Raw genomic sequence first — 24,624 nt, 5'->3', positions numbered from 1 at the left:
CAGTCAACACATAAGGAGCCAATACTTCAAAGTTCAGCACTGAAGTGACCCACTTTCTCCAGCTGGCCTGAACATGCCAGCAAGTCAAAGTGTCTAGTAAGTCAGACAGTTGTAATAATTGTAATCCACAGAGAGACAGTAGTCGAAAGAGATATATTTATTTTGTATTCCTCATCATGTCTTTTATTCATATGTTGCTTACATATTTTATAATTATCATGTAAAAGTTATCTGCACAATGAAGACTGAAGATGAATGCCATTGCTGCGCTCAATGTAAAAACAAATCGTTTATCATTGTCACTGCTTACATTAAATGCACAAAGCCCCTTTTGAGGACACTGATATTGATTGTATTGATTGTTCCTTTATTTTTGGATTACCTCAATACCAAAGGATGACGTTTATTAGATGATATGGTGTGCTCTAGTGGCTTGACAGATTGAGAAATACCTTTCCCCAACAGAACCTGAACGCAGCATTGCATGAATTGGCGTGACGTAGAACAGTGAACATCTATTTTAAAACAAACAAATACATTAGCGTGTACAGCCTAAGCTAAATACATTGGACTATGGACATTTATGATATAAAACATAAAAATAAAAATAAATAAACAAATAAAAACACACTTTGCGCTGTGTGACGTATGGGTTCAGAGGTCACAAACACACGCCCACTTCCTGCCCGCATGGTGGACTGAGGCGTCGTAGTTTTAATGTTGTTCCGAAGTAAACACAGCTATATCTGTGTATCTCTGTGTGGCTGTGTGGGATTTGTCGGCACATATCCAGTTGTGTTCTCGTCTGTGAAACAATGAGATAGATGTCATCCGACAGAACCTGTCCTTAGACGGAACCCTGCTCTTGGATACTGCGCTCGTTAGCTTGTTATGCTAGCCGGCTAACAGTGCTGCTTGTGCAGAATGAAGACTTCTAATGGTAACACCAGCATCATGGACATGTTTGAAAAGGGAAAGGTCCTGAAGATTTGTGCCCCAATGGTTCGGTATTCAAAGTAAGTCGAATAAGCTTCTATAATGGTAGCTATTGCATTGTTTATTTTTGCAGTACTGGACTTCAAGTGAAAATCAAAAAGAAAAAACTCTTAATCTTAATGCATATGGCGTTTAGCATTTAGTTGTCAAGTGTTTCATCCGGTACTCTGCTCATTTGAAGTGAATATTAGACGTACTGCAGGTACACCTACCTTTTCATGTATGTCCCTCGGGCACTGTAGTCAATGAAGTCTGTTTTCCACGTAGGCTTGCATTTAGGTCCTTGGTGAGGAAATACAACTGTGATATCTGCTTCACACCAATGATAGTTGCCTCTGACTTCATGCGATCTGTGAAAGCCAGAGACAGTGAATTCACAACTAATGAGCGTGAGTATGCTACATTGCATGCATGTCACCTGTTGTCCACTGCACCACCACCACTTCTAATGCACAGTATCTTTACACAAATATGTCAACTCTTGCCATATGATGAATGTGTTGTTAATTTTAAGCTTGATCGTGATTAATTGCTTTTCTTTTTCCCTCTCAGATGACCGGCCCCTGATAGTGCAGTTTGCTGCCCATGATGCCCAGACTCTGGCTGATGCAGCCTGTGTGGTAGCACCTTTCTCAGATGGAGTTGACCTCAACTGTGGCTGTCCCCAAAGGTGCAACTACTCTATTAACAATAGACCCTGATACATTTTGGCCTCCAAGCACATTTTATTACTCTTTTATTTCACAATTTGATTGTAGGATCATAAGCTTACAGTTTGACTTGTTCATTTGTAATGGAAATTTTAAATGCTAATAAAGCTTGATTGTCATGGATTATTAGAGAAAAATCTGTGAAACGTTGTGCTCCTTGAATATGCTCACAAATCCTTGTTGTTGTGTTTTCAGGTGGGCTATGTCAGCTGGGTATGGTGCATGCCTCATCAACAAGCCCGAACTTGTGAAAGACATGGTCAGACTTGTCAGAAACCAAGTGGACAATCCAAACTACACAGCATCCATCAAAATAAGGTAAAAAGAAACCTTAACCAGTTTGACATTTTACTAGAGCACTTTGAAATATCTATACCAGTGTTGTTTGGGTTATACATTATACTGGAACTGGTAAAAATACATTTTGCATGCATCAGAATCCCTTTAATATGACATCCTGTGTTGAAATGAGGATCAGTACCTGATGATGATAATCATGAAAGAAATTCACTGTACCTACAGAATTCACAAGGACCTGAGGCGGACAGTAGATCTGTGCCAGAAGGCTGAAGCAGCCGGTGCGTCGTGGATAACAGTCCATGGCCGTACCTCAGAAGAACGTCACCAGCCGGTCCATTATGATGCCATAAAGACAATCAAAGACAGTGTCTCCGTGCCTGTCATTGCCAATGGGGACATAAAGTACCTCCGAGATGTGGAGTCCACTCACCAGCTTACCGGGGTGGATGGTAGGTTTGGTTCTTGCACATTTGACTCTTAAACAAGTACATGTATTGATTTATAACAGATGTATAAATGACAGTATTGCTTTGTTAATTTCCTGTTTGTTTGGATTTGCTCATTAGGTGTGATGGCTGCGCGGGGGTTGCTTGCTAACCCTGCCATGTTCGACGGCTATGAGGATACTCCTTTGGAGTGTATATGGGACTGGGTGGACATCGCTGTAGAGCAGGGCACTCCATTCACCTGCCTCCACCAACATCTTATCTACATGCTGGAGAGGGTTAGCTCCCAGCCTGAGAGAAAAGTGTTCAACTCTCTATCCAGTACCTCAGCTGTAATAGATTACCTCCAAAACACATACGGGTCAGTGCATGAACTGGGAACATGAGAATATTGAAATGTGATATATTGTTTTTAGTTTTTTTCATGTTATATTTTTATGCCAAATAAAACTGTAAAGAAACTGATTATATGGCCGATGTTTGTCTTCTTTATTATGATCGTGTATCTTTAATTGTAGCTAATTAAACAGAATATCTTCTCATTATTAATGCCTGTCTTAAATAATGGGTACATGGGAGTGCATACTGAGGCTTGGGGTTTTTTTTGCTTCCCACTTGTAACATGGGACATATTTTAGCTACGCAACCACAAAGATCACAAACAAATTTGATCAGTTTTATTAAAAAAAGGTTTATAAAGTGCATTACTCTTGAAATCATTGAATATGAGGGATATTACGACTAACAGTACATCTTTTCATTGAGCGCAATCAAAAAAGTATAAAAAATTACAAAACTACAACAGAAACTGGAAAAATTATTAATTTCCTGATTGCTTAGCTTTTTGAAAAGCAGTGTAATATCTATTGTCCTTATATAAAATGATTACTTGTTAATTTTGGCAGCAGAATGAATATAAATACTGAGTTAAAAAAACAGTTTTGTAGATTTGGTTTTGCTAATGAAGCGCTCTTGAATGACATGCAATCGTGCCTTCAAAGTAAAGCCAAGATATGTGTCTTGATGGTTTAAAGGAGGGGAGTGTGCCCACAAGTCAATATAGACGATGAAATTACAAGCGTTAGCACTGAATCAATTAACAAAGAGTGACCCCATATGAATGTCTAACATTATAGCAGCATGCCAATGAAAAAAATATTAAATCAAGTTTAAAATTAAACTTAAACTAACTAGTTTTATTTTGGAAATTAAAACCGGAAGTTGTGTACTTCACACGCGCTAGCTGGCTGGCACCACTGACGTTGGACCCGGAAGAGGGAAGCAAGCAGACAAACTTTGCAGTGACTGATGTAAAAAAAAGTTCACCGAAGTTATTCTCTTTTATTCAGCATTTGAGGGGCCTGCTGGTAAGTTGTGCATCTTTATGCCTGAATTGCGACATGAATTTAGACACTTTACGTGACTGTATTGTCATTATAAAACGTTTTGCCAGTTAGCTTACTAGCGTTAGCGCACCTTATAGTTAGCTGTTTCTTAAATCGCCCACGTTAGATTAATGTTAGCGTTTGACCACGGAGCGTTGAATGTATGATTTTGAACACGGACAGAAGATAAAACAGGCAAATCTTTTCAAAAACGTAAGCTTATGTTATGGATGTTTACCTGTAATGAGTATTTAACCACTCTGTTGTCACATTTTGCTTGTGAGTTTGACAGAGTTGACTGTAGCCTTTGAGAGTTTACGTTAAGGTATGTGAACTATGGGCGGAGTGAATAATCAGCTTAAGTTATCATTTCTGTCAACAGAAGCTGCATTGTTGTCCCAAAGGAAGTAAAGCCCTACACGCTAGCCAATCCTCCCAACTGTACTGGTATAACCTGACACACTGTAACCTTTACCAGAGATGACGCTGCAATGGACTGCTGTGGCCCTCTTTCTCTATGTGGAGATTGGCATTCTCGTCATCCTCTGCATACCCTTCATCTCAGCCAGGAGGTAAATAACAAAATCATGTGTGTGTGTGTGTGTGTGTGTGTGTGTGTGTGTGTGTGTGTCTGGTTTGTATAACTACAACCTGGTAGTATGATCAATACGTCAATTGCATAGAGCAAAGGGTGCACCCTGCTGTGACAGATCGACAGTTTCTTGCAGAAGATTGTGATTGCGTGTTGCGTTGTGAGTGAGTAGTGAACATTACTGTGTCACATTACCTGTCTGTAACTGATGTGTGATGATCTGTCTGTATGTGTGGTCGCAGGTGGCAGAGAATTTTCCACCTGAGGATCTGGGGCAGTCTGGCTCAGTTCTGGAACAGAGTGTTTCTCACAATGATCATAATCCTTATTGTTCTCTTCCTTGGTAAGTGAAACAGCAAGTGTGTCAAGTATTTTCTTACAGGCTTGTAGGTACTGTAGGTAATAACTCCAATTTAGAGCTGTGACCTGCTCACTGACCGCTAGAGATTGTGTGAACTGTTGCGTTTCGAAAACGGCAACACCGAGCTGGGGGGAAGGTGGAGGATTTGCTGCACTATATGATACTGTAACAGAATCAGACCATATGACTGTGGAAAAAAGTTTAAAACTGAAAGCTAAATGCACATGGTACATAGAAGAAATGGTGTAACTTTTTAGTTTTTAAATGCTGACATCTTTTTCCATTAGATGCCGTGCGTGAGGTGAGGAAATATTCAGGTAAAGAAATTGGCAAAGATGCGAAGCTGCAACCAAACATGTTTGATCACCTGCACATGAAGCTTTTCAGAGCCCAGAGGAACCTCTACATCTCTGGCTTCGCTGTCTTCCTCTGGCTGTGAGTCTTCAGTCTCTTATACTGACACTATGATGACAAAAAGAGATGAATAATTAATGAGAATGAGTTAGTTGCAGGTCTAGATCGATTCCTTGCATTAGGTATTTCTCCAGCTCTTTTTTTTTGTTTTTTTGCAGGGTTATGAAACGAGTGGTCACATTGATTAACCAACTGGCAACATTGTCGAGTACTACGGCTGCTCTTCAGACACAGGCTGACGGCGCTAACCAGACTGCCAAGAAATACATGGAGGACAATGAGCTGCTGAAACAGGTTGGGTCAAGTTACTGTTGTTAGAACCACAACTGCAAAACCTATGAGACAGTACCTTCAGACTCAGGCTGTTGAACACAGGCAGCCTGTAAACTCTTTGCATTGCTCCTTTAAAGGCACACACCATCTGTAATACATCTGTTTGAGACACTTGTCTGCCAAACCCTCACACTTGGTTTGGTTCTCCTCACCAACCACCTCTAGATGTGAATAGACATCAGCCCATCTAATTTACATTAGATGGGCTGTGTATTTCATGTACTTGGGGCTGATGTCATTTGATGTTTTTCAGACTCTGATGGACGGGAAGGGTGATAAGGCTACTGCGGAGGGCATGGAGCTGTTGAGGAAGGACATGGAGAAACTAAAAGAAGAACTGAAGACCTCAAAAGATGGTTCGTGTCCATGTCTATGTCGGTGTTAGATTTACACATGTGGTAGTCTTATATTTATACTCTGACCTCTGCAAAGTTAATGCATGAACTTGTCACTTTTAATAGCTGAAGACAGTGAGGACGTTGATGTGTTCTTGTTTCCCCTGTAGCCCTGAAGAGCTCCCAGTCAGAGGCGGATGTGATGAAGAAGCAGATGGACGGTCTCGCCAGGGAGTATGACAGACTGTTGAAAGAACATCAGGAGCTTCAGGTGATGCTTAACACTGCAGAATAATGGCTTGTTGGGTCATTTGCTACCTAAATATAACCAGTTCAGAGTGACAATCACACTAAGCATGTCAGGCAGGGTATATGTTTTGTTGTTGAGACATTGAAAACAGGGTTTTAATACTAGGGGGGGCAAATCCTGTATTTTTCAGGGTGTCACACACAGATGTTGGATTAACAGTAGATAAATGGAATGGATTTTGTTACAACCCTGATGTTTTTATGTAACCTTACATAATATCAAAACATATAAACTGACCTTCTCTTCTGATTTTTGTTTTTGTTTTTTGTCTTTTCAGAATCTTCAAGAAAGTGGAAGCAAAAAGGAAGACTAGTGATCATAAAATCCCTAAAGGTTGAAGTCTTTACACAGCAATCACGAGAAAGCCACCGCAACACATGCTTTACCTTCATATGCCACCGTGTGTCACAAAATCAGAATTGGCTCCTCTGAGGCACAGACTTATGCTGATATCATTAATGGTTTTAAAGCATGGAGGATAATTTTTATGAAGGCACCAGACCGGCTTAAATAGAATGAGTAATACTGTGTTTCCTGTTTCTGCCTGAACAGTGTGACTAAGTGGATTGCTTTTTCAAGCACACACTATCAGGCAGATTAATTGAGCTCGGTAATTGGAGAGCGATCAGTCAGTAATGGACCCAGGTCTGATCACAGACCACTTAATGTTAAAGATTTATGGAACAAGGATGGGTGTTGGTGTGTGCTGTGTCACTTGTTTTTAGCCAGGTGTAGGGGCCAAGATTTGTCGTTAGCTAGAGCACTCTTGAACAGTTATGAATGTATTTTGATACAAATGGTTTGCTTTTTATATTACTGTATGTAGTAGGGACATCTGCTGCACCCACCTTGAGCTTGACAGCAGTATGTAAATCCACTCTGTATTTGCATGGCTGTCCATATATACTGTAGTTTGCATGTACAAATGCACTAAGACAAATCATATTCACATTTTTGTTGTGTTGCAGCAGATAATCTGTTTTTTTTTAACCTTATTAGTGGTGAATGATAACAGGTGGAGATTTCCATCATCCAGGTCTTACTTTTTTCCCTGTTGGTTTCCTCCTTAGTTCCTTTAAAATCTGATGTGATGTAATTGTGGGTCTAAGTAAAAATTAATATCTGTAGGGTTAGATAATTGGATGCAGACCTATGAGCTTAGTTAAGTTATTCAATCTGGGCTAAACAAGGGGGGTTAAAATATGTCATTTTATATGTTTTTGAGCCACAGAAGATCCAGATTGTTGTTATATATAAGCTGCACTGTCTGTTTTAAGCATCCATGTTAGGTTTAAGTTGTCTGTGTGTCACGAAAAGGGACTGAATTGATTGTTATATTTCCGTTAACCAGACAGAGCTTTGTCACTGTGAAAGAGAAGCTGACATTGTAATCATCAGATTATTGTTCCCCTTTTTATGATTGATGGGTTTTTGCCACTGATAGTTTCAGGTCAAAAATTGCAAACATTCCCCTTTAAGTTGTGCTCTGATATTCCTGTTGAAGTAAGAAATCAGATGGAAGTGCCTTTTTATTTGTAGTACATTTTCTTTAATAAAGACATTTGTTCACGCTGTGCTTCGTTTTGAATGATTAGCACCTTGAAATAAAAAAACACCAACATATTATTTGATTGGATATTAAAAGTTTTATTTTTAGTGTTACATTTAAGATATCCTTTGAAATTTTACAAAAATAATCCAAGAAAATTATTTACATTCTGATTTCTTCAATGCAAGGTAAATGCCTTACATTAGTGAGATAATGACATCCTTCCTCTACACCGCTCGCTGCGTTCCTCTGAGTCTGTACTTCACCTGTGTCTGAAACTGAACCTGAATTCAAAAGACGATACAGCCACCACATACTGCAAATTGACAACATGGTTCATATCCATTTGGGCAATGAGGTCTTACAAAATAATAATACGCTATACACTTACAAAGACAAAAGTATTATATTTTTTTAAACTATTGTCTTGAGATATAGTAGCCGGTCAATTTTTTTTTTTTTTACTTCGAGGCATTACTTTTACAGATTTCAAACAAATGTGTTCTGAGTTTCAGAATAAAAGACCTGAGAGTAGAACATGATGTTTGAGTTAATGCACGTACAAAAAGACACAAAAAAACCTCAACATAACCTTACACTTCCTGTGTAGCAGTGGTTTGAGATGTGGAGGCAGAGCTCTTCACTCTGATCCTAACCATCAGCGTCACAACAAAGTGTAGTGCGTCGTTTGTATTTAAAACATTTTTCTCTCTTCAATAACTAAAATTCAGTGTGGATGGTGCTGGTTGAAACTACAGGAATTGTGTACTGCCCCCTTCTGGACATCATCCATATTGAAATTAGAGCAGCCTCCACGAAACAAACCGGTAATTAAATCTCACTAAAATATAATTTTTAGTAAGTATGAATACCAGTGGAACAAGTTCACGTCCAGAAAGCACAGAACACAAACTACGATACAATCAGACCTGACTTTGGGCTTAAAGTAAGAGACTAAAGTTTTCAGAAATGAAATATTTTTCTAAATGACTAAGGACTTACATTCAGTCTGATATTTAAAAGAAAGATGAAATAGCGTTTTATTCAAAACGTTACAAAATTGATGAGACATACATGATTTAGAGGTAATTGTTGAGTGAATGAGGCACATATGTCAACAACCACCAAGCCCTCAAATAGGCACTGAAATACATGTTAAAACACATATTTCCACAACATCCCGTTTCTCTTTTCTGTTTTAAAAAATGAAAATCTTCACTTCCGGTCTCTTTGAAGGCCTAATGATCCTAATTATTATCGTGTTTTTTGTTTAAAATTAAGAGCCACCGGTTTTGTAAGGCCACTTCTCCTCTTCTGTTCAGGAACAGTGATGTCAGGAAGAAAAACTTCTCAGAAAGAAAAAAATCTAAAGCGGCAGCTTTGTAAGCGCTGGTTTTCAGAATTATAATGTTTTTCTAGTAGTCTGTACAAGTCACACTTCCCATCTAATCTCTTGTGCCACCTTTAAACCGGAAATATTGTTATATTTTCTTTATAATGAAAAGAAACAGCATGTACATTCAAGAAATATCTGTTATATCAAATTTCTGTCAAATTCACAAAGTGTTCACAGGTCCAGTAGTACAAATATAGAATTTATGCTTTTATGAGATGATCGGATACAACGTGTGATTCCCTGCAAATCTCATTTGTGTGTGTGCGTTTGTACAGTATCACGCTGTACATAGTGTGGCTGTATGTGGGTTGGTATTTGTTCATCTGTGGTGTGTGTGCGTCTGTGTGTGTGTGTTTGTGTTTGTGTGAGGGAGACAAGGAGTTTCAGTTCTGCTGGATCTGTCACAGCCGTGTCTCCCTGTCTGTGCTGCTGTCTGAGGTTTGTTGTGACTGGTCAGAGTTAGAGATCACAAACTCTTCCTTCCTGAGTGCCTCCAGCTCTGTGCCGCCGTTGGCCAGAGCACCATGGATGCCGTTTCTTTCCTCCGACTTCAGCTGTCGACTGAGCAGAATGAAGCCCGGGATGCAAATGATGAAGGACATAGTCCGCAGGCTCAGAGTCAGACCTAGGTACGCTATCCTGAGAAGTAAAAAAAATATAATTAGCTACCTAAAATATAATTAGGTAAAGATTAGGTGCTTTCAACTAAACATTAGATGAGACATGAGAATGAAAATGTGACCCAACCATGTCAGAAACTGAATCTTGAATACTATTCAAGATACTACCTGTATGCAGTGGTGTTGTAGATTCGACAGGCTCCTATGCCTCCACACCTCTTCTGACCCCATTTTAGACACGTTGTGTCAATGATTGCTCCAAAGTAGATGGGTGCAGGGATCCCCGCTGTAGGACCAAAGTCAAATGAGGTTAAAAGACTGAATAATTGGCAAACACATGCATTTTGGAGTGTAACTGGTAGTTCAAGCGACAGGACAGTTTCTATCTAAGTGCTTGATAGAGGATCTATGTTTTGAAGGGAGTCCTTCATATGTTCCCAAGGTCCTGTCTTCCCCAACTCAATATAGCACATACTGAACATGAAAAAGATGTTGGGGTTATCTTAACCCAGAATCAAATATAATGTTAACGATTGGTTTTGTCAGGTTTATATGGCTGCTTTGAAGCCTTGTTCGAATATACTTTTTTAAGTATTGTATAAACATCCTATTTGTAAGAAAAGTTTAGTTTTCAGTCTCATTCCCAACTCATCAAATACTCATGCTTTTGGATGGGGTCCGACAATCCCAATGTGTCAGTAATTGATGAGTTGGGAATGAGACTCAAAAGTCAACTTTTCTTACAAATGGAACCTTTAATGTGTGCAAATGATGGAACCAGGGAACCTAGGATCCTGGCAGCATAAAAGCTTGGGAACCTAGGATCCTGGGAACATAGGCCTTTGGGAACCGAGGATCCAGGGAGCATAGATGCTTGGGAACCTAGGATCCTGGGAACATAGGCCTTTGGGAACTGAGGATCTTGGGAACATCGGCTCTTGGGAACCTAGGACCCTGGGAGCTTAGGACCTTGGGAACATAGGCCCTTGGGAACCTACACTAGGAAAAAAGGACCATGGGAAGTTAGTACCCTGGGAACATGGGACTCTGGGACATAGGACCCAGGAACGTAGAACCTTGGGAACATAGGGACCTGGTAAGATAAGGCCCTGGGAACATACACCGCTCAGCCACAACATCAAAACTGCCTACTTAATACTGTGCAGGTTCCACTTGTGCAGCCAAAAAAGCTCTAACCCGTTGAGGCATGGTCATAAGGGAACCTAGAACCCTGGGAACATAGGACCTCAGGAACATAGGACCTTAGGTTCATAAGACTCTGGTAACTTAGGACCCTGGGAACATAGGATCTTGGGAACATGGAACCTTGGAGACATAGATTTTGCTCTTTTTTGAGGGAGACTTACCAAGTGTACGTGTTGCTAGAGCATGGAAACCCAAGGCCAAAGATTTCAGCTGTGGTTTGATGCATCTGCATGAAGAAGAATTGCATATTTTGAGAAATGGTTTAAAAATGTCAGCCATGTCTCCAGTAAAAAACAGAAACTAGGTCAGTCAACTCAAGTTTTTTTCTCTAATTAAAAGGGAAGCTCTTAAAAAATATAAGTTGGACACAGTTATGGACACATGTAACATGTTTTGGTGGGAAATGATGAGACCAGACACGATACTTTTAGAGTCCTACGGGCATTTCTCTGCCTTAACAATGCATGCTCTCACTGTCTAAAGCCAATTATAACCCATGGCCTCCTTATGATACAACATAGATAGTACAAGGAGGAGACATAGAGACACAGCGAGTTAACCAATTTCATTCCAGTGAGGCCAGTGCATTCCAACAGGATCAGCTGATATGGCTTTAGGAGGTCCTGTATGTATGTGTATGTGTTTTTGTGTATGCACACTTGTGTGTAGGTTTAATTGCTCTACATTCCCTCATTAAAAGCTAGAAACACAAACAGATATATAGAAAGAGATTTAGGGAGAACAGCACAGAGGATAAAGGAGGTGAAGTATGTAATCTTTTCTCTATGGAGGGTCTCACCAGTAAAAGGCATGGTTGAGTGTCAGCCAGCAGAGGGAGCTGTCATGCAGAAGAAGCTATATAATGTTCATAATACATGGTTTGGGGGCTATATGTATACTGCATGTATTCCACTGTAATAGCTATGGTAAAATCATACAATATTTGTATTTTTAAATAAGATTATGTCATTTTTTTCAGTCATTTCTGTCAAACATTGCGCGAGTCCACCTGCACATCAAACAGGATTGCAGGAGTACTATGCAGGACTATGCATGCTATACAAGGACCGCCTATATCAAGTGGACGGCCCCTTACAGCCTCTAGCTAATGACTGCATTCTCTACTTATTCATCTGTCAGGAGCCGTTTAACTCAAGAGGACTTGAAATGCATTTGCAGCTTCAGCCAGTGAGGTTAACCTTGAGCTGATTGGGCTAATAAGCCAGAAAGAGCGGCTCCAAATAATGAGTCACATGAATTATTGGATTTCCACTTACTAATATCACCCTTCTATTTGACAATGGTTATTTTTAAGAAATGAATGCAATTCAATTCAGTGTAACTTAATAGCCAGTTAGCTAAAATGTTCCTCCATTACTTTTGTTGATTATCCATATTTCAAGTCTTTTGAAGCATAAGTTCCAACTAACATACAATAAATACACATACTGTACGCTAAAACATTCATTCACTTGAATCTTTACTGGTGCAATTACAGGAGACCACCAATTGTCTTGAGAAAAATGAGTGGGAGAGACACAGCGCTGACCCATTTCTTCTGTGTCAGAGGGACCAGTTATTATAGCTAATTAATGAAGGGGGTGTTCACTCTTCCACTCAATCCTGACCGTCATTAATTGTCATAACAACACCACTGATTCACTTTGAGGGACATTTTCTGCAGCAGCTCAACACAGCTTCATGATTAAAACATTTTGACAATCAACAGATTTTGCACAAAACACCTGCTGCTAACAACACTGAATGCTTGCTTTTTTAATGACTCATATGTGCAGCAGTGTTTGCAGTGGCTATTGAGTTCTTCAGTAGAGCCTGACCAATACTCGATTGTTTGGGCCGATGCAGATACCGACATTAAGGAGTAAAAGATTTCGATATATCAGCCGATGTACACACATTTTTTGCTGTGATCTCTCAAAATTGGTAACACTTGTCTCAATCATCTTTTTCTGCATTATAATCTCAAAAAAAGTTTTCATATTGGCACACCCTTTACACTGATACAGATGTATCTATGATAGGCCAATATTTGTCGATAATATCAGCAAACATATATCGGTCGGGCTTTGTTCTTCGCCGACGTGCAATTCAGTGATAGTTTTTATATAATTTGTTGCAATGATTCAGTTACTGTGAATGGAAAACATTTTCTATTTATTAACTTTTAATCCATTTTCACTGCTAACTTCCAGGAATCATGGGATGTTTTTATATTTAGCTCCCTTACGGTTCAAAGCAGTCAGAAACAATGATTTTGGCCATTTATAGCTGACTTATTTTTATTGGCAATGACTGTGTCTTTGTGTCTGTCAAAGTACAAACAGTGGCTCTGTCAAACAAACCTTTTCCCAGTCATATGATTTTGGAGGTTTAAATCCTTGATATGACAGTACTGGTTACTAGGACATAGCCAATTATTTAATCACTTCAAGCCTTGAAGGCCAAACTCTGATCTAATACTCACAAATGAGGTCAGGGAGAGTGCTGAGTTACCAGCTGCAAAGTGGAAACTTATGTCTTGTTAACTCGGTAATATTGTAGAGAGGGCACATATCCTAACAGTAGCTGACAACTGCAATATGCTCCTGAGAGCGCTGGTAATTTTAGCTGTGAGGGCGTCAACTCCTAACAAAATTAACGGTGCGCTATGTAGTTTGAGAAGAAATTCAAACTCAGAATTGTAATATTTACAACCTTAATGAGGTAATAATACTATATCAAAAATATTTTTTTTTTCCCCTATCTGAATAAACAAGCTGTTCTCAAAGGAAAATAAAGTCCCCAGAACACTGTTTGAGGCTGGAAAGGCTGCAAACAAACAAAGTAAAACAGTATGAAATTGTGTTGTCCTTTACGGTCAGTTTGTGTATTCAGTCATCAAAACAAAGAGACTTTGTTTATTCAGTTTGTTTAGGCATAACAATTGCTAAACAAGGACAACATCTTTCTCTTCCGGTTAAAACAATTCTTCCCCAAAACTACATAGTGCACCTTTAAGCTGAATATAAAACATTTGCAGACTGAGAAAGAGCCTCTAAAATCAGCACCAGCTAACACAGCTTCAAAGGGTCCAAATCATATACACACACATTAAAGCTGCATCAGCAAATAAAATGTTAAATTATTTAGTATGTCGAGGGGAAGAACAACAACATATGAATAACGGACATTATTGCATTAAAGCTAATATGACCTCTTGCAGCAGTGTGAGCAAAGATAATTCAGTTACTTCAAAGTCCTTTTTTTTCATAAAAGATACTTTCAAATTTAAAACTGACCTGATGAGAAACATGTAGCCTGGTGTCCCCCCGAGGGAGATGATAAAGGAAGTGATGACAGAGAGAGCCAGGAAGTACGGGAACATCCTGTCACAGTCGTCCGTGTGAGGGCACTGACCTGTACTGGCCGTAAAGTTACCGGCCACACCGACACAGCTACAGTTAGAGAAGACCTGGAGAGACATGCACACACACACACAGTCGCACACACGTGACCATGTATGCCAGGACATAGACACACACACACACACACACACACATATATATGCGCAGGAATACATACAGTGCACTGTAAATACTGTACACAAACACTCATACACACGTCTGCAACACTCAGAGGTATTCAGAATTTTATCAGTTCATGAAGCTGAATGGAGCATATTGTAGACTGTTGCATTCATTTCCATGTGTAACATTTTTTATTGCTGGACAACTCACTGTGTTTTTTCCTGAGCCAGTAGAACCGGTGCAGCCAGCGAGACAGGGAGAAACATATGTGACGTCGTTCTCTCCACAGACGGGGTCCCAGTCGCTCGCTGAACAGGAACAGTTCGAGTTGCAGGCTGCGAACAGCGAGTGTTTATCGTAAGATACGGTATCTACACTGGAAAGAGGACGAGGCACAAATGAGAGGCAATTAGATAATTAGTTATATTATAGTTAGTATAATAGTGTCTATATATATATATATATATATATATATATATATATATATATATATATATATATAATAATTACACATCATGCGTTTAAAAACCACAGTATATAATTGCTGGAAACACTTGGGATAATGTAAGTACACAACTCCACAGAATAGATAACAAAGGTCTAGTCATTTTTAGACATTTTAATGCAGAAATGTTACATATTATATCTTTAAATATGTTTGGTGCCAGGGTGGACAGAGTTAATGAGTATTAATTAATGGCAAAATGTGTATTTACCACAAGCAGGGCTTGTGTTTTGATTTTGTGTGCCAGTTTTAGCACATTCACTGCAGGTTAATTAGCACTTTGCACCCATCTGACTGCTTTTCATCTGTTTTGTCAGCAGTGTCACTTCACTTGAAGCTCAGTTTTCAGACTCAGCGGTGCATCGGGCACACACAGGGGATGACTTTTTGTTGGTCTGTTATGTTATTTCTGGCTGGGTTTAAGCTTGTGATCACCTGCTGGTTGCCTCGGTGTTACAAACAGCGGCTTGCATGTTGCTGCTTGCTCTGTTAGCCGATCTCATACTGCTCTTTCATGTGTGGCCCCCATGGAAACCTACGCCCATTCTGTGCCAGTTCTGCCTAGATACTAGTCCACATTGTCCCTTTTGTCACACACTGAAGCAGTCAGAAAGCTGAGTAGCATTTACTTGTTTTATTAGAACCAGATGGACTTAGACATACCTATTCCAGAAGTAGAAACCCGTGAGGTGCATTTAATGTCCGTTGGATCATTAATTGCGCTCTGTTCTGCTGAATTCGGAATTTAAATATAATCTGACAACACCGTGTGATTATCTATGACTCACCTGTTGTATGAAAGTGTCACCCCGGCTACCCTGGCGTTCTCGCAGCTCATCGTGAAGAAGAGCAGTGACAGGATGTAACCGATCAGAGACGTGCCAAAGGCAAACCTGGCTGCTCCCATGATGTTCAGCTTCAGCCTCTTCATCAGTAAACCTCCAGAAAACATCCCCAGCGCTACGGCTGGGATATTGATCACACCTATGGTATAAAAAAAACACCAAAGCACAGGATCATAACTAGCTGAAACTAGATGTTGCTTTCAGGGCTTAATACGGATTTGAACAAAGACGGAGAATAAGATTTAATAGAGTATCAAAGCTTTCTGACACTTGCTAATAAAGCGTGTAAGTAAACCACTGAGGCACTTTCAGAGGAGAAAGAAGACTACACACACTCCAAATCCCCTTGATCAAAAATATAGCGCTGCTTGCTTTTTATTATTTTAGTTCCTTCTCTTTTACCTTCATTGAACATCAATGTGAAAACTTGGTCTTTTATCTATACCCATGTCATTAGCTCTGGTCACTGATAATGCATTCTCTTTCATATGCAGCCAGTCTGTGCAGGCATCTCCCTTGATGAGACCGCATGTACGTAGATACTTTCATCTTATGTTATCAACTTCATTAGATATTTCATTTCATATGCAAAGCACTTCTCATATTCACAAAGCTCCCGTCTCTGCAGCTGTGGCGGTTAGTAGGCTGAATTAGAGCAGCCCGCTCCTCCTTTTCTTTAACAATACCGCCTCTCCAACAGGCTTTTTCTGCTTCGTCAAGCAAACGCAAAACAACAACGCAAATTAACTGGGTGAAGAAATGCTTGGAATTATAAATATGTTAAAACGCGTCGTCTTTAAAGTGTATGTTGTGAAAACTAGAATTGACTATGCGAATCCTAGCGCTCTTTTTCCTATATAATGTGAAGCAAGCGGGAAAGCTTCCCCCGATAGTCCAGGTTTCCATACACAAATAATTTATAACTGTACATGTAGGTTAAGTATTCTTTTTAATATGCAGCTTGTACATTTCCTATGTGTATATACAGTATTTGTAGAAATAATTAATTTTCTAGAAACCTAATTGTGCATTTTTGCTACACAGTAAAATCCGACAGAGTGACTTTAATTCGCTCTAAAGTAGACAAATAATTTAAAGTCGTTAAAATTGTTTAGTCGTACAACTTAAATTTAATAGACTATTTTACTTGGTTATTCTGAGGTAATCAATTTCCTTGCTTTTTTAAATTTACCGTGTACGATTTAGGCCTTTATGTTTTCTAAAATGCTTAGTAACCGTTGTGCGAGCTGAAACGTTTTAACAACTTAAAGTCATTACTATACTTTACTTGGTCATTTTAAGGCAATGAGATTCCTCAGTTTTTTTTAAGGAAAGTTACTTTGTCAGGTTTTAATGTGTAGCAAAAGTGACCACAATTCACCCTCCTTGTTAACCTTCAATCTCCCTCCATCCCCGGCGAGATCACCAATAGGTGGACCGCTGTGCGTGTCCGGACCCTGACACCATCCTATCGGTACCCAGACCTTTAACTGATAAACTATGTAGAATTATTGCATTTTGACACAGTCTGTCAATTTTAACAGGCGCAGCCTTTTACAGCACTAGCGGCCCATGAAACTTACACGCGTTGAAAATCACTTATGACACACTACTCAGCCAATTGGATCCGTGTATTGCATTAAGCATTGTGATTTGAGTCAGTGTACACGCAGATGGGAGAAGAGACAACAGTGGGAGGAAAGTAGACAGTGAAAACACAGCTTTTAATCTTTTTTTTTTTTTTGCTTTTGAAAATCCTTTGCATGTAGCATACCCATTAGAAAGTTGGCCTTTGAGGCAGACTGCCTGAAGTGCTGCTCGATGTACTTGGGCTTGTAGGTGACCATGCCGATGAGTGAATTCAGCTGGATGATTGTCACACACAGGTAGATCAAGTACACAGGGTGTCCCAGCAGAGTTCGCAGCGTTGGAAAAAAGTCTGTAGAGGGATGCAAATCTGCTTTTAAAACACTGTCCGAAAAATGTTAAACATGCAATATTTCTATTTAATAGGATCTCTAATTACCTATCTCTTATCACTGCAATAAAATTAAGGTTCTGTATTTCTGTCTACTTGAAGAAGGAGGAAGAGAATGAGTGTTGGCTTGTGAAAGTAGGCCGCCCCCCAGTGTTTATTGAAACGCTAGCCTGGCTACAATATATAGTGACTTTAAATTTAAAGGTAGCCTGTGGAGTTTCTGGCCACTAGGAGTGCTATGGAGCAACACACATGTTGGTCCCTGTTCTGCTTGTATTGTGGGCAACATGAGTCACAACCTGTTGTTGGTTACACATTATTCTGCTGATTGACAGTAGGCAGCGATGAGGCACCAACAAATATAAACAATGCATAATTAACTCTGCAAAGAAGGCTTTGTTTTCCTCCATGTTTGTTTTGTTTTTGTTGTTCATGGGTTGGTATGTCAGCAGGATTACACAAACACTACTGAACTGAGATCCATGAAACTTGGATGAAGGATGGGTCTCGGCCCAGAATAGACCCCATTAACTTTTGCTGCAGATCCGAAAAAAAGGACGGATCCTGGATTTTTTTCTCACTTTCTTTGACATTCCAAGATGTTTTTCAACATTTTTGTTAGTTTCTCAAGGAACAATGTATGGGTCAGTCATATCCAGGTGGCTGGTATCTAAGAGTGAGTACAATTTAATGCGGATCCAAATAAATCTGGATCTTGTAGATTGTAATGTTTTATTTGATATTGGATTAGGTTTGATGAAATTAAAGGGGACCGTTTGTCCTTGACAGAGGTATGTGCTCTACTGAGTGTTTTAATAAAATCATTCTTTTTAAAAAACGTGGCTTTGAAATTGTTTTATGAGGAGGAAGGTGAACTCAACATTTTTGTCAAACCTTAATGTGAGACCTTAAACTAGAAATCTCCACAGTCAGAAGACTGCTGTTCCCCCAGTCTGACTTGTTAAAAGACAATCTCAACTTACATGTCCCTTTGTGTAGCATTATGATGTACCTATAGCAATTTTGTCAAACATTGTGGTGGCATATATTTTTGTTTCAATCCACTGAATCCATCCTTACCTTTGGCCATCTCTATGAAAGTCGTATTGTCGTCTGCAGGATACTTGTGCTTCAGAAGAGGAGAGTCTTTAATGAAACTTGTCTGCTCCGGTGTGCACTTCTCTGGGCCCCGGGGCCCGGACATGGGCAGGGAGCGGGGCAGGAACCAGAATGGGATGGCAGACAGCAGGGTGATGACCCCGGCTATGAGGTAGCCCAGCCACCAGGCCCCCACCCAGCGGGCATCTGCCGGGGTGATGGTGATAGTTTCTGTGGGGGGACAGTGACACATTAACCAAAGCTCATTTAAAGCTCAGGAGGTGGATTGAAACATCATGCTCCGACTTTTCATCACAACAGTTTCTCATAAATTCCTCGAAAGTTTTCTCTTTTTCTGAAATAATTATTTCACTCCACTACTTTTAAGTTCTCTCTATGAAGCACCCAACACTGTAATATCTCTTCAGTTCTTCCTTCAGCTACTTTTCTGTTTCCTTTGTCTCAGTTCTCCCTCTGCAGCACTCTATTTGATTGTAGCCTTTAACGGAGCTTTGTCCTACCTTTCCCTCCCCGTGCCTTGTTCATTAGCTAATTGACTCTAATCCTGTACACCTGTTCTCAGTCTGTGAGATGTATTCATGCTGCTTGACATCCACCGGAGGCCACAACTGATAATATCATGCCTCAGTTTTATCAATGAAAAGGCCTTTTTCAGAGCAGATATTTTGACCTTTGATGGCAGAAAAAGTACCCGTTTTACTTAAATCTACGATGGCTACAGGCTGGCTCTGTAGGCCAACAATTTAATGACATGATGTGCGTGTTATGAAACTGAAGTTTGATTCAGACCAGAGTACATGTGGGAAATCCCCAAATATACAACCGGTTTGGCCAACTTATTCTTGTCCCTAACATTAAACTCTCTCATAGTTAAATATGATACAAACAATCAAATCAAACCGCTGTTTTATGCAACAAGAGCTCTCTAAGATGGGTAAGTCTCAATACGTTGTATGAAGATGTAGAAACAAACACATGTTCATGTTCATGTGTTTGTGTACATTCACAAGAGCTCTCTTGTCTGGAATGAGGGGTTAATGGCATCAGATATGTCCAGACTGTCAATTCACAAAATACTAAACTCACCCATTTTTACAAATCCAATGTCCACATAGATTTTGGCGCAAAGGGAGCCGAGTAGGTAGCCAAACACAGGGCCGACAACTGATATGGTCTGCACACAGCCTGGGACACGACAAACACACCCAAAGGGACACACAGCACACATACCGGTTAAGTACTTAACAGAGATTTTTTCCACAAGTTTTTACAAACAGATTGATTTACTCATGTTGTCAATCTGTTTTAAACTCTCATTTGTTTGGGAACAACTTGCTAAGCAAGCATGTTCTTTTCTAATAATTCCCATAATCTGCTATTGTAGGACACTGAAGGGATTTACTGCCAATCCGAGAAAAACACCACTGTTGCACATGGCAGAGCTTTCAGCGAGCGTGGTGTTTTTGTGAGATACTATAATGTGCTAAGAACGAGGCTGCTTGCTGCTACATGTGGGACTGCAGCCCAATTTAAACGGCTGTTTCATGCAATAAGTGTGTCACGTGTATATTTTCTCAAAGGATTTTTACCTTGAAATCATCCCTTGAACTGTTTTGACTGCAAAGTGCATTTGATCGATGCATAGTTGTGATAAAAAAAAGTAGGCCAAGTTTAAAGATGGTCATGTCCACTCAAGTAATTATGAGTTAAGGAGAATTAAGGTTCTCCTGAATCAAATTATGTATGGCACTTGATGCTGACTGCTAGAATAGGGTATGAAAAACAAAACAAATACAGAGAGAATCAGGCACCCCAAAAATTGTTCTAGGTCTTTGAGCGAATATGTATGTACTGGATAACGCTGAGTGAACTCATACACTGACACATGTATAACTAACTAACATGTGTTTACTTTAAAGGTGCATCTACCACTGGGTGATATCCTTCTTACCAACATAGAGCGCAGCGTTCTCCTCAGTAGCAAAGTCGTCTATATAAGAGATCCCGAGCGGCTGCACAGGCGTCTCTCCGATCCCCCGCAAGACATTTCCCAGGAGCACGTAGATCCACATCGACAGGTTGGACTCTCCTTCGCAACCTGGAGGCAGAGATGAAAGTTATCAGGCATTTTTTTTAACTGTCATCACTAGCGTGCATGTGCGTAAATGCTCACCTGTGGGGGGCACTGCAGACAGTTCTGCTGGTGAGCCCATCGCACACGGAGAGGGGTTCAGCGTTGAGTTCACTACCCATCGCACTGATGTTTCAAATTCATAGCTGTATACAAAACACAAATGGAACAGAGATGAAAATAAAAACAGTAATTTTACTTTTAATAAAGTTTAAAGGATGAATGTGTGAATGTGACTGGAATCAACAGTCAACTCAAGACAATCTGGTATAGGCTGACCCAACACTGCTATGTGAAGCACGTGAAATATACAGTATGAAGTATATGTATATAATGGTAGGATTTTTGGACATGGTTGGGCCAGGGCTAGCTGGTTAGCATGCTAACCTCAGTAGATATCTCTGCAACACAATACCTAGACATCAAAATATCAAAAACACGCTGAGTGCCATCTAGTTCCATTATATTCAAGAGAAAGCAGACATCTCTACGTCCGATATCTCTGCAACTCACACAAAAACAATTTAGACTGATAAATAACTCTAGAGGTAAGAAGAAAAATATGTATTTTTGATTTGGGGTGAACAGTCGCTTTAAAGCATTTCTTGTTGTGCATTATGCTGTATGAATTGGGTGTTTATGTTGTGTCTGATTGGTTAGTGACAGAATGTAATGAGTCCCTTTTGTGGATATGATTTGGTGCATTAATTACTGGCACAGCTTGTAAAGGAATGAAATGAAAATGGAACCAACAGCTTTGCTTCACCCTTTGTCGTAGCCCAAAGCTGTTTTTTAAATCTAATTTTAACAAGGCTGTCATCAACAAATGTGCTTTGTATCTCTTGTGCAGCTGCTATCGACTTAAGCATTGCTTGTGTTAAATCAAAATGTCTTTAAAATGCATTTAAAAAATCAGAGTATCTGAGTCTATAGATGAGGTCAAACAACAAACAGGCCCACAGGCTCTTTCTACTCACCGTCCGATGATGAAGTGAGGCAGAGCGATGATGAAGGTGCCAATGGACATCAGCACACAGCCCACTGCGATGATCTTCGGCCGATGGAGCTTGGCCCCAAAGTAACTGACGAAAGCTATCACCAACAGGTTACCTGGGAGGACGGAGGCAGCCAGAGATATCAGGGATTTAGCACAAAGCAGCAAAATAAGATGAAAATAACACAAACGCTAAGGAAAAAAACATTAGGAAAACAATCATCCAAAGCTGTTATTTCCCCCTTTATAGTCAGTGTATTATCATTTGTGAGCTGTAGATACGGGATGACATCTACACTGCATTTTCACGCGAAAACTATCAGATGAAAACTGACAGCTAGACGGCTGCGTACATCCCTAATTTGAAAGGCAGATGAGGTTGTGTTCTCACACGAGACACATTATCTTCATGCTCTGCGAGATTTTTTTTTTTATTATCTGCAGCACGAAGCAGCAGCAAACGTATTAGAGGGCATCAAAAATTAAACAATGCTGGGTGGGAACGTGCCCATTTTAGTGTATGCTGCCTGCGATCAGTGACATGGAAACTCCAGAGATGGAAAACTGGCCTAGAAAGATAAGCTTACGCCGCGCTGCCTGACCTTCTTCTATTGTGAAGGGATGACGTCAAACCTGCCGACAATCCTTCAGCTATTGTTGTGTGTGTGTGAAAGCGACAGAGACATGATTTCGAATAAGTAAATGTAAATGTAAATGTTTATGTGTAACCTTTATGTGATGATATTATAAGAAATTCTGACATGGTGGTCCACACTTTAAAATACTGCAGGTAAGTACCGTGGCTGTGCATGCTTTCCCAGACTGAAACAGAAAACTCTGTTTTCTTTTAAACTGAGTTAACTGTTTATGATCATTTTGTATATTTTGTTACTTTACAGTATGTGCTAGGCATATGCTAAGAATGATTTATGTACAAGCACATGCAGGGTATACATCAGCTGAGCTCAACTAACCATCCATCATTTGCACCCTCTACTCTCCTTCCTCCTCTTCCTTGTTCTTTATTTCCCCCCTCTCCTCTCTCCCTTTGTCTTCCCTCTGCTCTGTTGTCCTCTCATGTTTCTTACACTTTCCTTTCCTGTTTCTTACCTCCTCACGCTGCCCTGCTCTGCCTCTATGTTACCCTGACAACAGTCCTATAGAAAAAGCCTGTTGCCTAGGCCACATGAGAGTAGCAGCTTTCACAGGAGGCAGAAAGATGGTGAGATCCAGGGTTTTCAGCTCTGAAGGCACTGGAGCTGTCATCTTCACTATACATCGCAACTCTGTCAGAGTAGCAGCGGGTTTCAGACTCCGCCACAATGTCACTGAAGACGAATGTTAATCATTTTTCTCTACAATCGCGTCACAGTGGGCCCAAACTGCCTCCCTGACGGCACAGGTAGAGTATGACCACTTTTATCATGTATGAATCACGTCTCTCTGGGTCTAATCTCACTCTGCAAGCTATGTATGATTCATAACCTCCAGGAGACACTTGAGTTGAATGGACTAACCTTATATAACTGGCCTAGAAACTGGTCAGTGGACAATCTGGGAACACATTTTGCTGAATGTCATCAAGAATTCTTCAGTGTTACTAAGAGGAAACAGGTTATACACAGGATGGCACTCCACAGATCCCTCCTCGGACAGTGTTTGATTTGCAACGGACAGTTTAGAGGTCCCAAATTATAGAAAGTGAGATTTCCGGTATTTTTGATTATAAAGCGGCCAGCATTCAGAAACTGTGCCTTCAAACAAGCTGTCAGGACTTCTATACAATCACTACCCCCAGCATGGCCATGGTTGCAAGGGAACTGGCAGAGCTAATGTGTAATTGTAGGCAGATTTTAATCTTTATAATGTGCCCTTTAAATAGCAGGAAAAAACCCAACCATTGACTTTAGACCAGGTTTTTAGCCATCTATGATGCAGTGACTTTCTGCTACATCAAGATAGCAACGCACCGTCAAATGACAACTGCATCAGTCAGAAACTAGCGATGACGGTTATGTTGTGTACCACTTTGGAGCGAGCGCAAGATAGAGGACATTGTCTTTTTATTACATATATATTTTATTTATATTTATTTTATATGTATATAAATATCTGGAGCCACAAAAGGCTTTATGCAACTTTTTCACACGTGTAGTCTGTACAGACTTTATTGTGTAACATGGGTGGAGTTCCCCTGTTAGAGGAGATGTTTAATTAAGATCTTCTGTTATGGACTTCCAGAAGGATCGGCCAATTATAAGTTGTACTGAAAAGATTGTGTGCCCTTAATACAATTTACAGGGCAGAAACATGTTTTTGAATGTGATAAATGTGTCACAAAGCTGACCAGACAGTGTTGAAAACAGATCATTTATAGTCCTGCCTGAGGGTCCTTCTGCTTGCAGCTGATTCACATGTCAGATAAAAGCTGGTAAATGCCGATGAATATTACAGGGGGAAGCTGAGATCAAATCAACAGTATAGAGAAAACCTTATAAACTGTAGAGTCCGGCCCGCCACAGCATAAAGAAAGCTCAAAACCTGCTATGTCCCTGCTCGACACTATGACTCA

At 40.0% G+C, this 24,624-nt stretch overlaps 2 protein-coding genes across 2 annotated transcripts in view; one reads left to right on the top strand and one right to left on the bottom strand.

Moving 5' to 3' along the window:
• The first annotated feature begins 668 nt into the window (after nucleotides 1-668).
• dus4l (dihydrouridine synthase 4-like) lies at nucleotides 669-7,758 on the top strand. The gene is made up of 13 exons (XM_084351041.1): nucleotides 669-1,016; nucleotides 1,264-1,385; nucleotides 1,549-1,666; nucleotides 1,902-2,024; nucleotides 2,229-2,455; nucleotides 2,573-2,835; nucleotides 4,309-4,409; nucleotides 4,672-4,772; nucleotides 5,078-5,225; nucleotides 5,363-5,498; nucleotides 5,791-5,893; nucleotides 6,043-6,143; nucleotides 6,460-7,758. The coding sequence occupies exons 1-13, from the start codon at nucleotides 925-927 to the stop codon at nucleotides 6,493-6,495; spliced, it is 1,671 nt and encodes a 556-aa protein (XP_084207167.1). The 5' UTR covers nucleotides 669-924; the 3' UTR covers nucleotides 6,496-7,758.
• A 53-nt stretch (nucleotides 7,759-7,811) lies between these two features.
• Nucleotides 7,812-24,624, bottom strand: part of LOC311256503 (solute carrier organic anion transporter family member 1C1-like) — a 32,884-nt gene continuing 16,071 nt past the window's right edge. The window contains exons 4-15 of the mRNA XM_084351599.1: nucleotides 22,036-22,168; nucleotides 21,101-21,204; nucleotides 20,879-21,025; nucleotides 20,014-20,112; nucleotides 18,889-19,137; nucleotides 17,605-17,769; nucleotides 15,774-15,969; nucleotides 14,691-14,856; nucleotides 14,253-14,425; nucleotides 11,115-11,179; nucleotides 9,916-10,033; nucleotides 7,812-9,766 (exon numbers count right to left, since the gene is read on the bottom strand). Coding sequence (XP_084207725.1) covers nucleotides 9,529-9,766; nucleotides 9,916-10,033; nucleotides 11,115-11,179; nucleotides 14,253-14,425; nucleotides 14,691-14,856; nucleotides 15,774-15,969; nucleotides 17,605-17,769; nucleotides 18,889-19,137; nucleotides 20,014-20,112; nucleotides 20,879-21,025; nucleotides 21,101-21,204; nucleotides 22,036-22,168 — 1,853 coding nt within the window. The 3' untranslated portion in view covers nucleotides 7,812-9,528. The remainder of the gene's footprint in view (nucleotides 9,767-9,915; nucleotides 10,034-11,114; nucleotides 11,180-14,252; nucleotides 14,426-14,690; nucleotides 14,857-15,773; nucleotides 15,970-17,604; nucleotides 17,770-18,888; nucleotides 19,138-20,013; nucleotides 20,113-20,878; nucleotides 21,026-21,100; nucleotides 21,205-22,035; nucleotides 22,169-24,624) is intronic.

The sequence above is a fragment of the Pagrus pagrus genome (genome assembly GCF_965226575.1).
Source record: "Pagrus pagrus genome assembly, chromosome: 4".
NCBI classification, from domain to species: Eukaryota; Metazoa; Chordata; class Actinopteri; order Spariformes; family Sparidae; genus Pagrus; species Pagrus pagrus.
This window is presented reverse-complemented; position numbering and strand designations above follow the sequence as displayed.

Bases quoted from the DNA above. Each gene is read 5' to 3' on its own strand.
- dus4l (XM_084351041.1), top strand. From the start codon at position 925: ATGAAGACTTCTAATGGTAACACCAGCATCATGGACATGTTTGAAAAG. The intron at 2,025-2,228 runs GTAAAAAGAAAC...CTGTACCTACAG, and splicing joins ACAGCATCCATCAAAATAAG to AATTCACAAGGACCTGAGGC. The intron at 4,773-5,077 runs GTAAGTGAAACA...TTTTTCCATTAG, and splicing joins CCTTATTGTTCTCTTCCTTG to ATGCCGTGCGTGAGGTGAGG.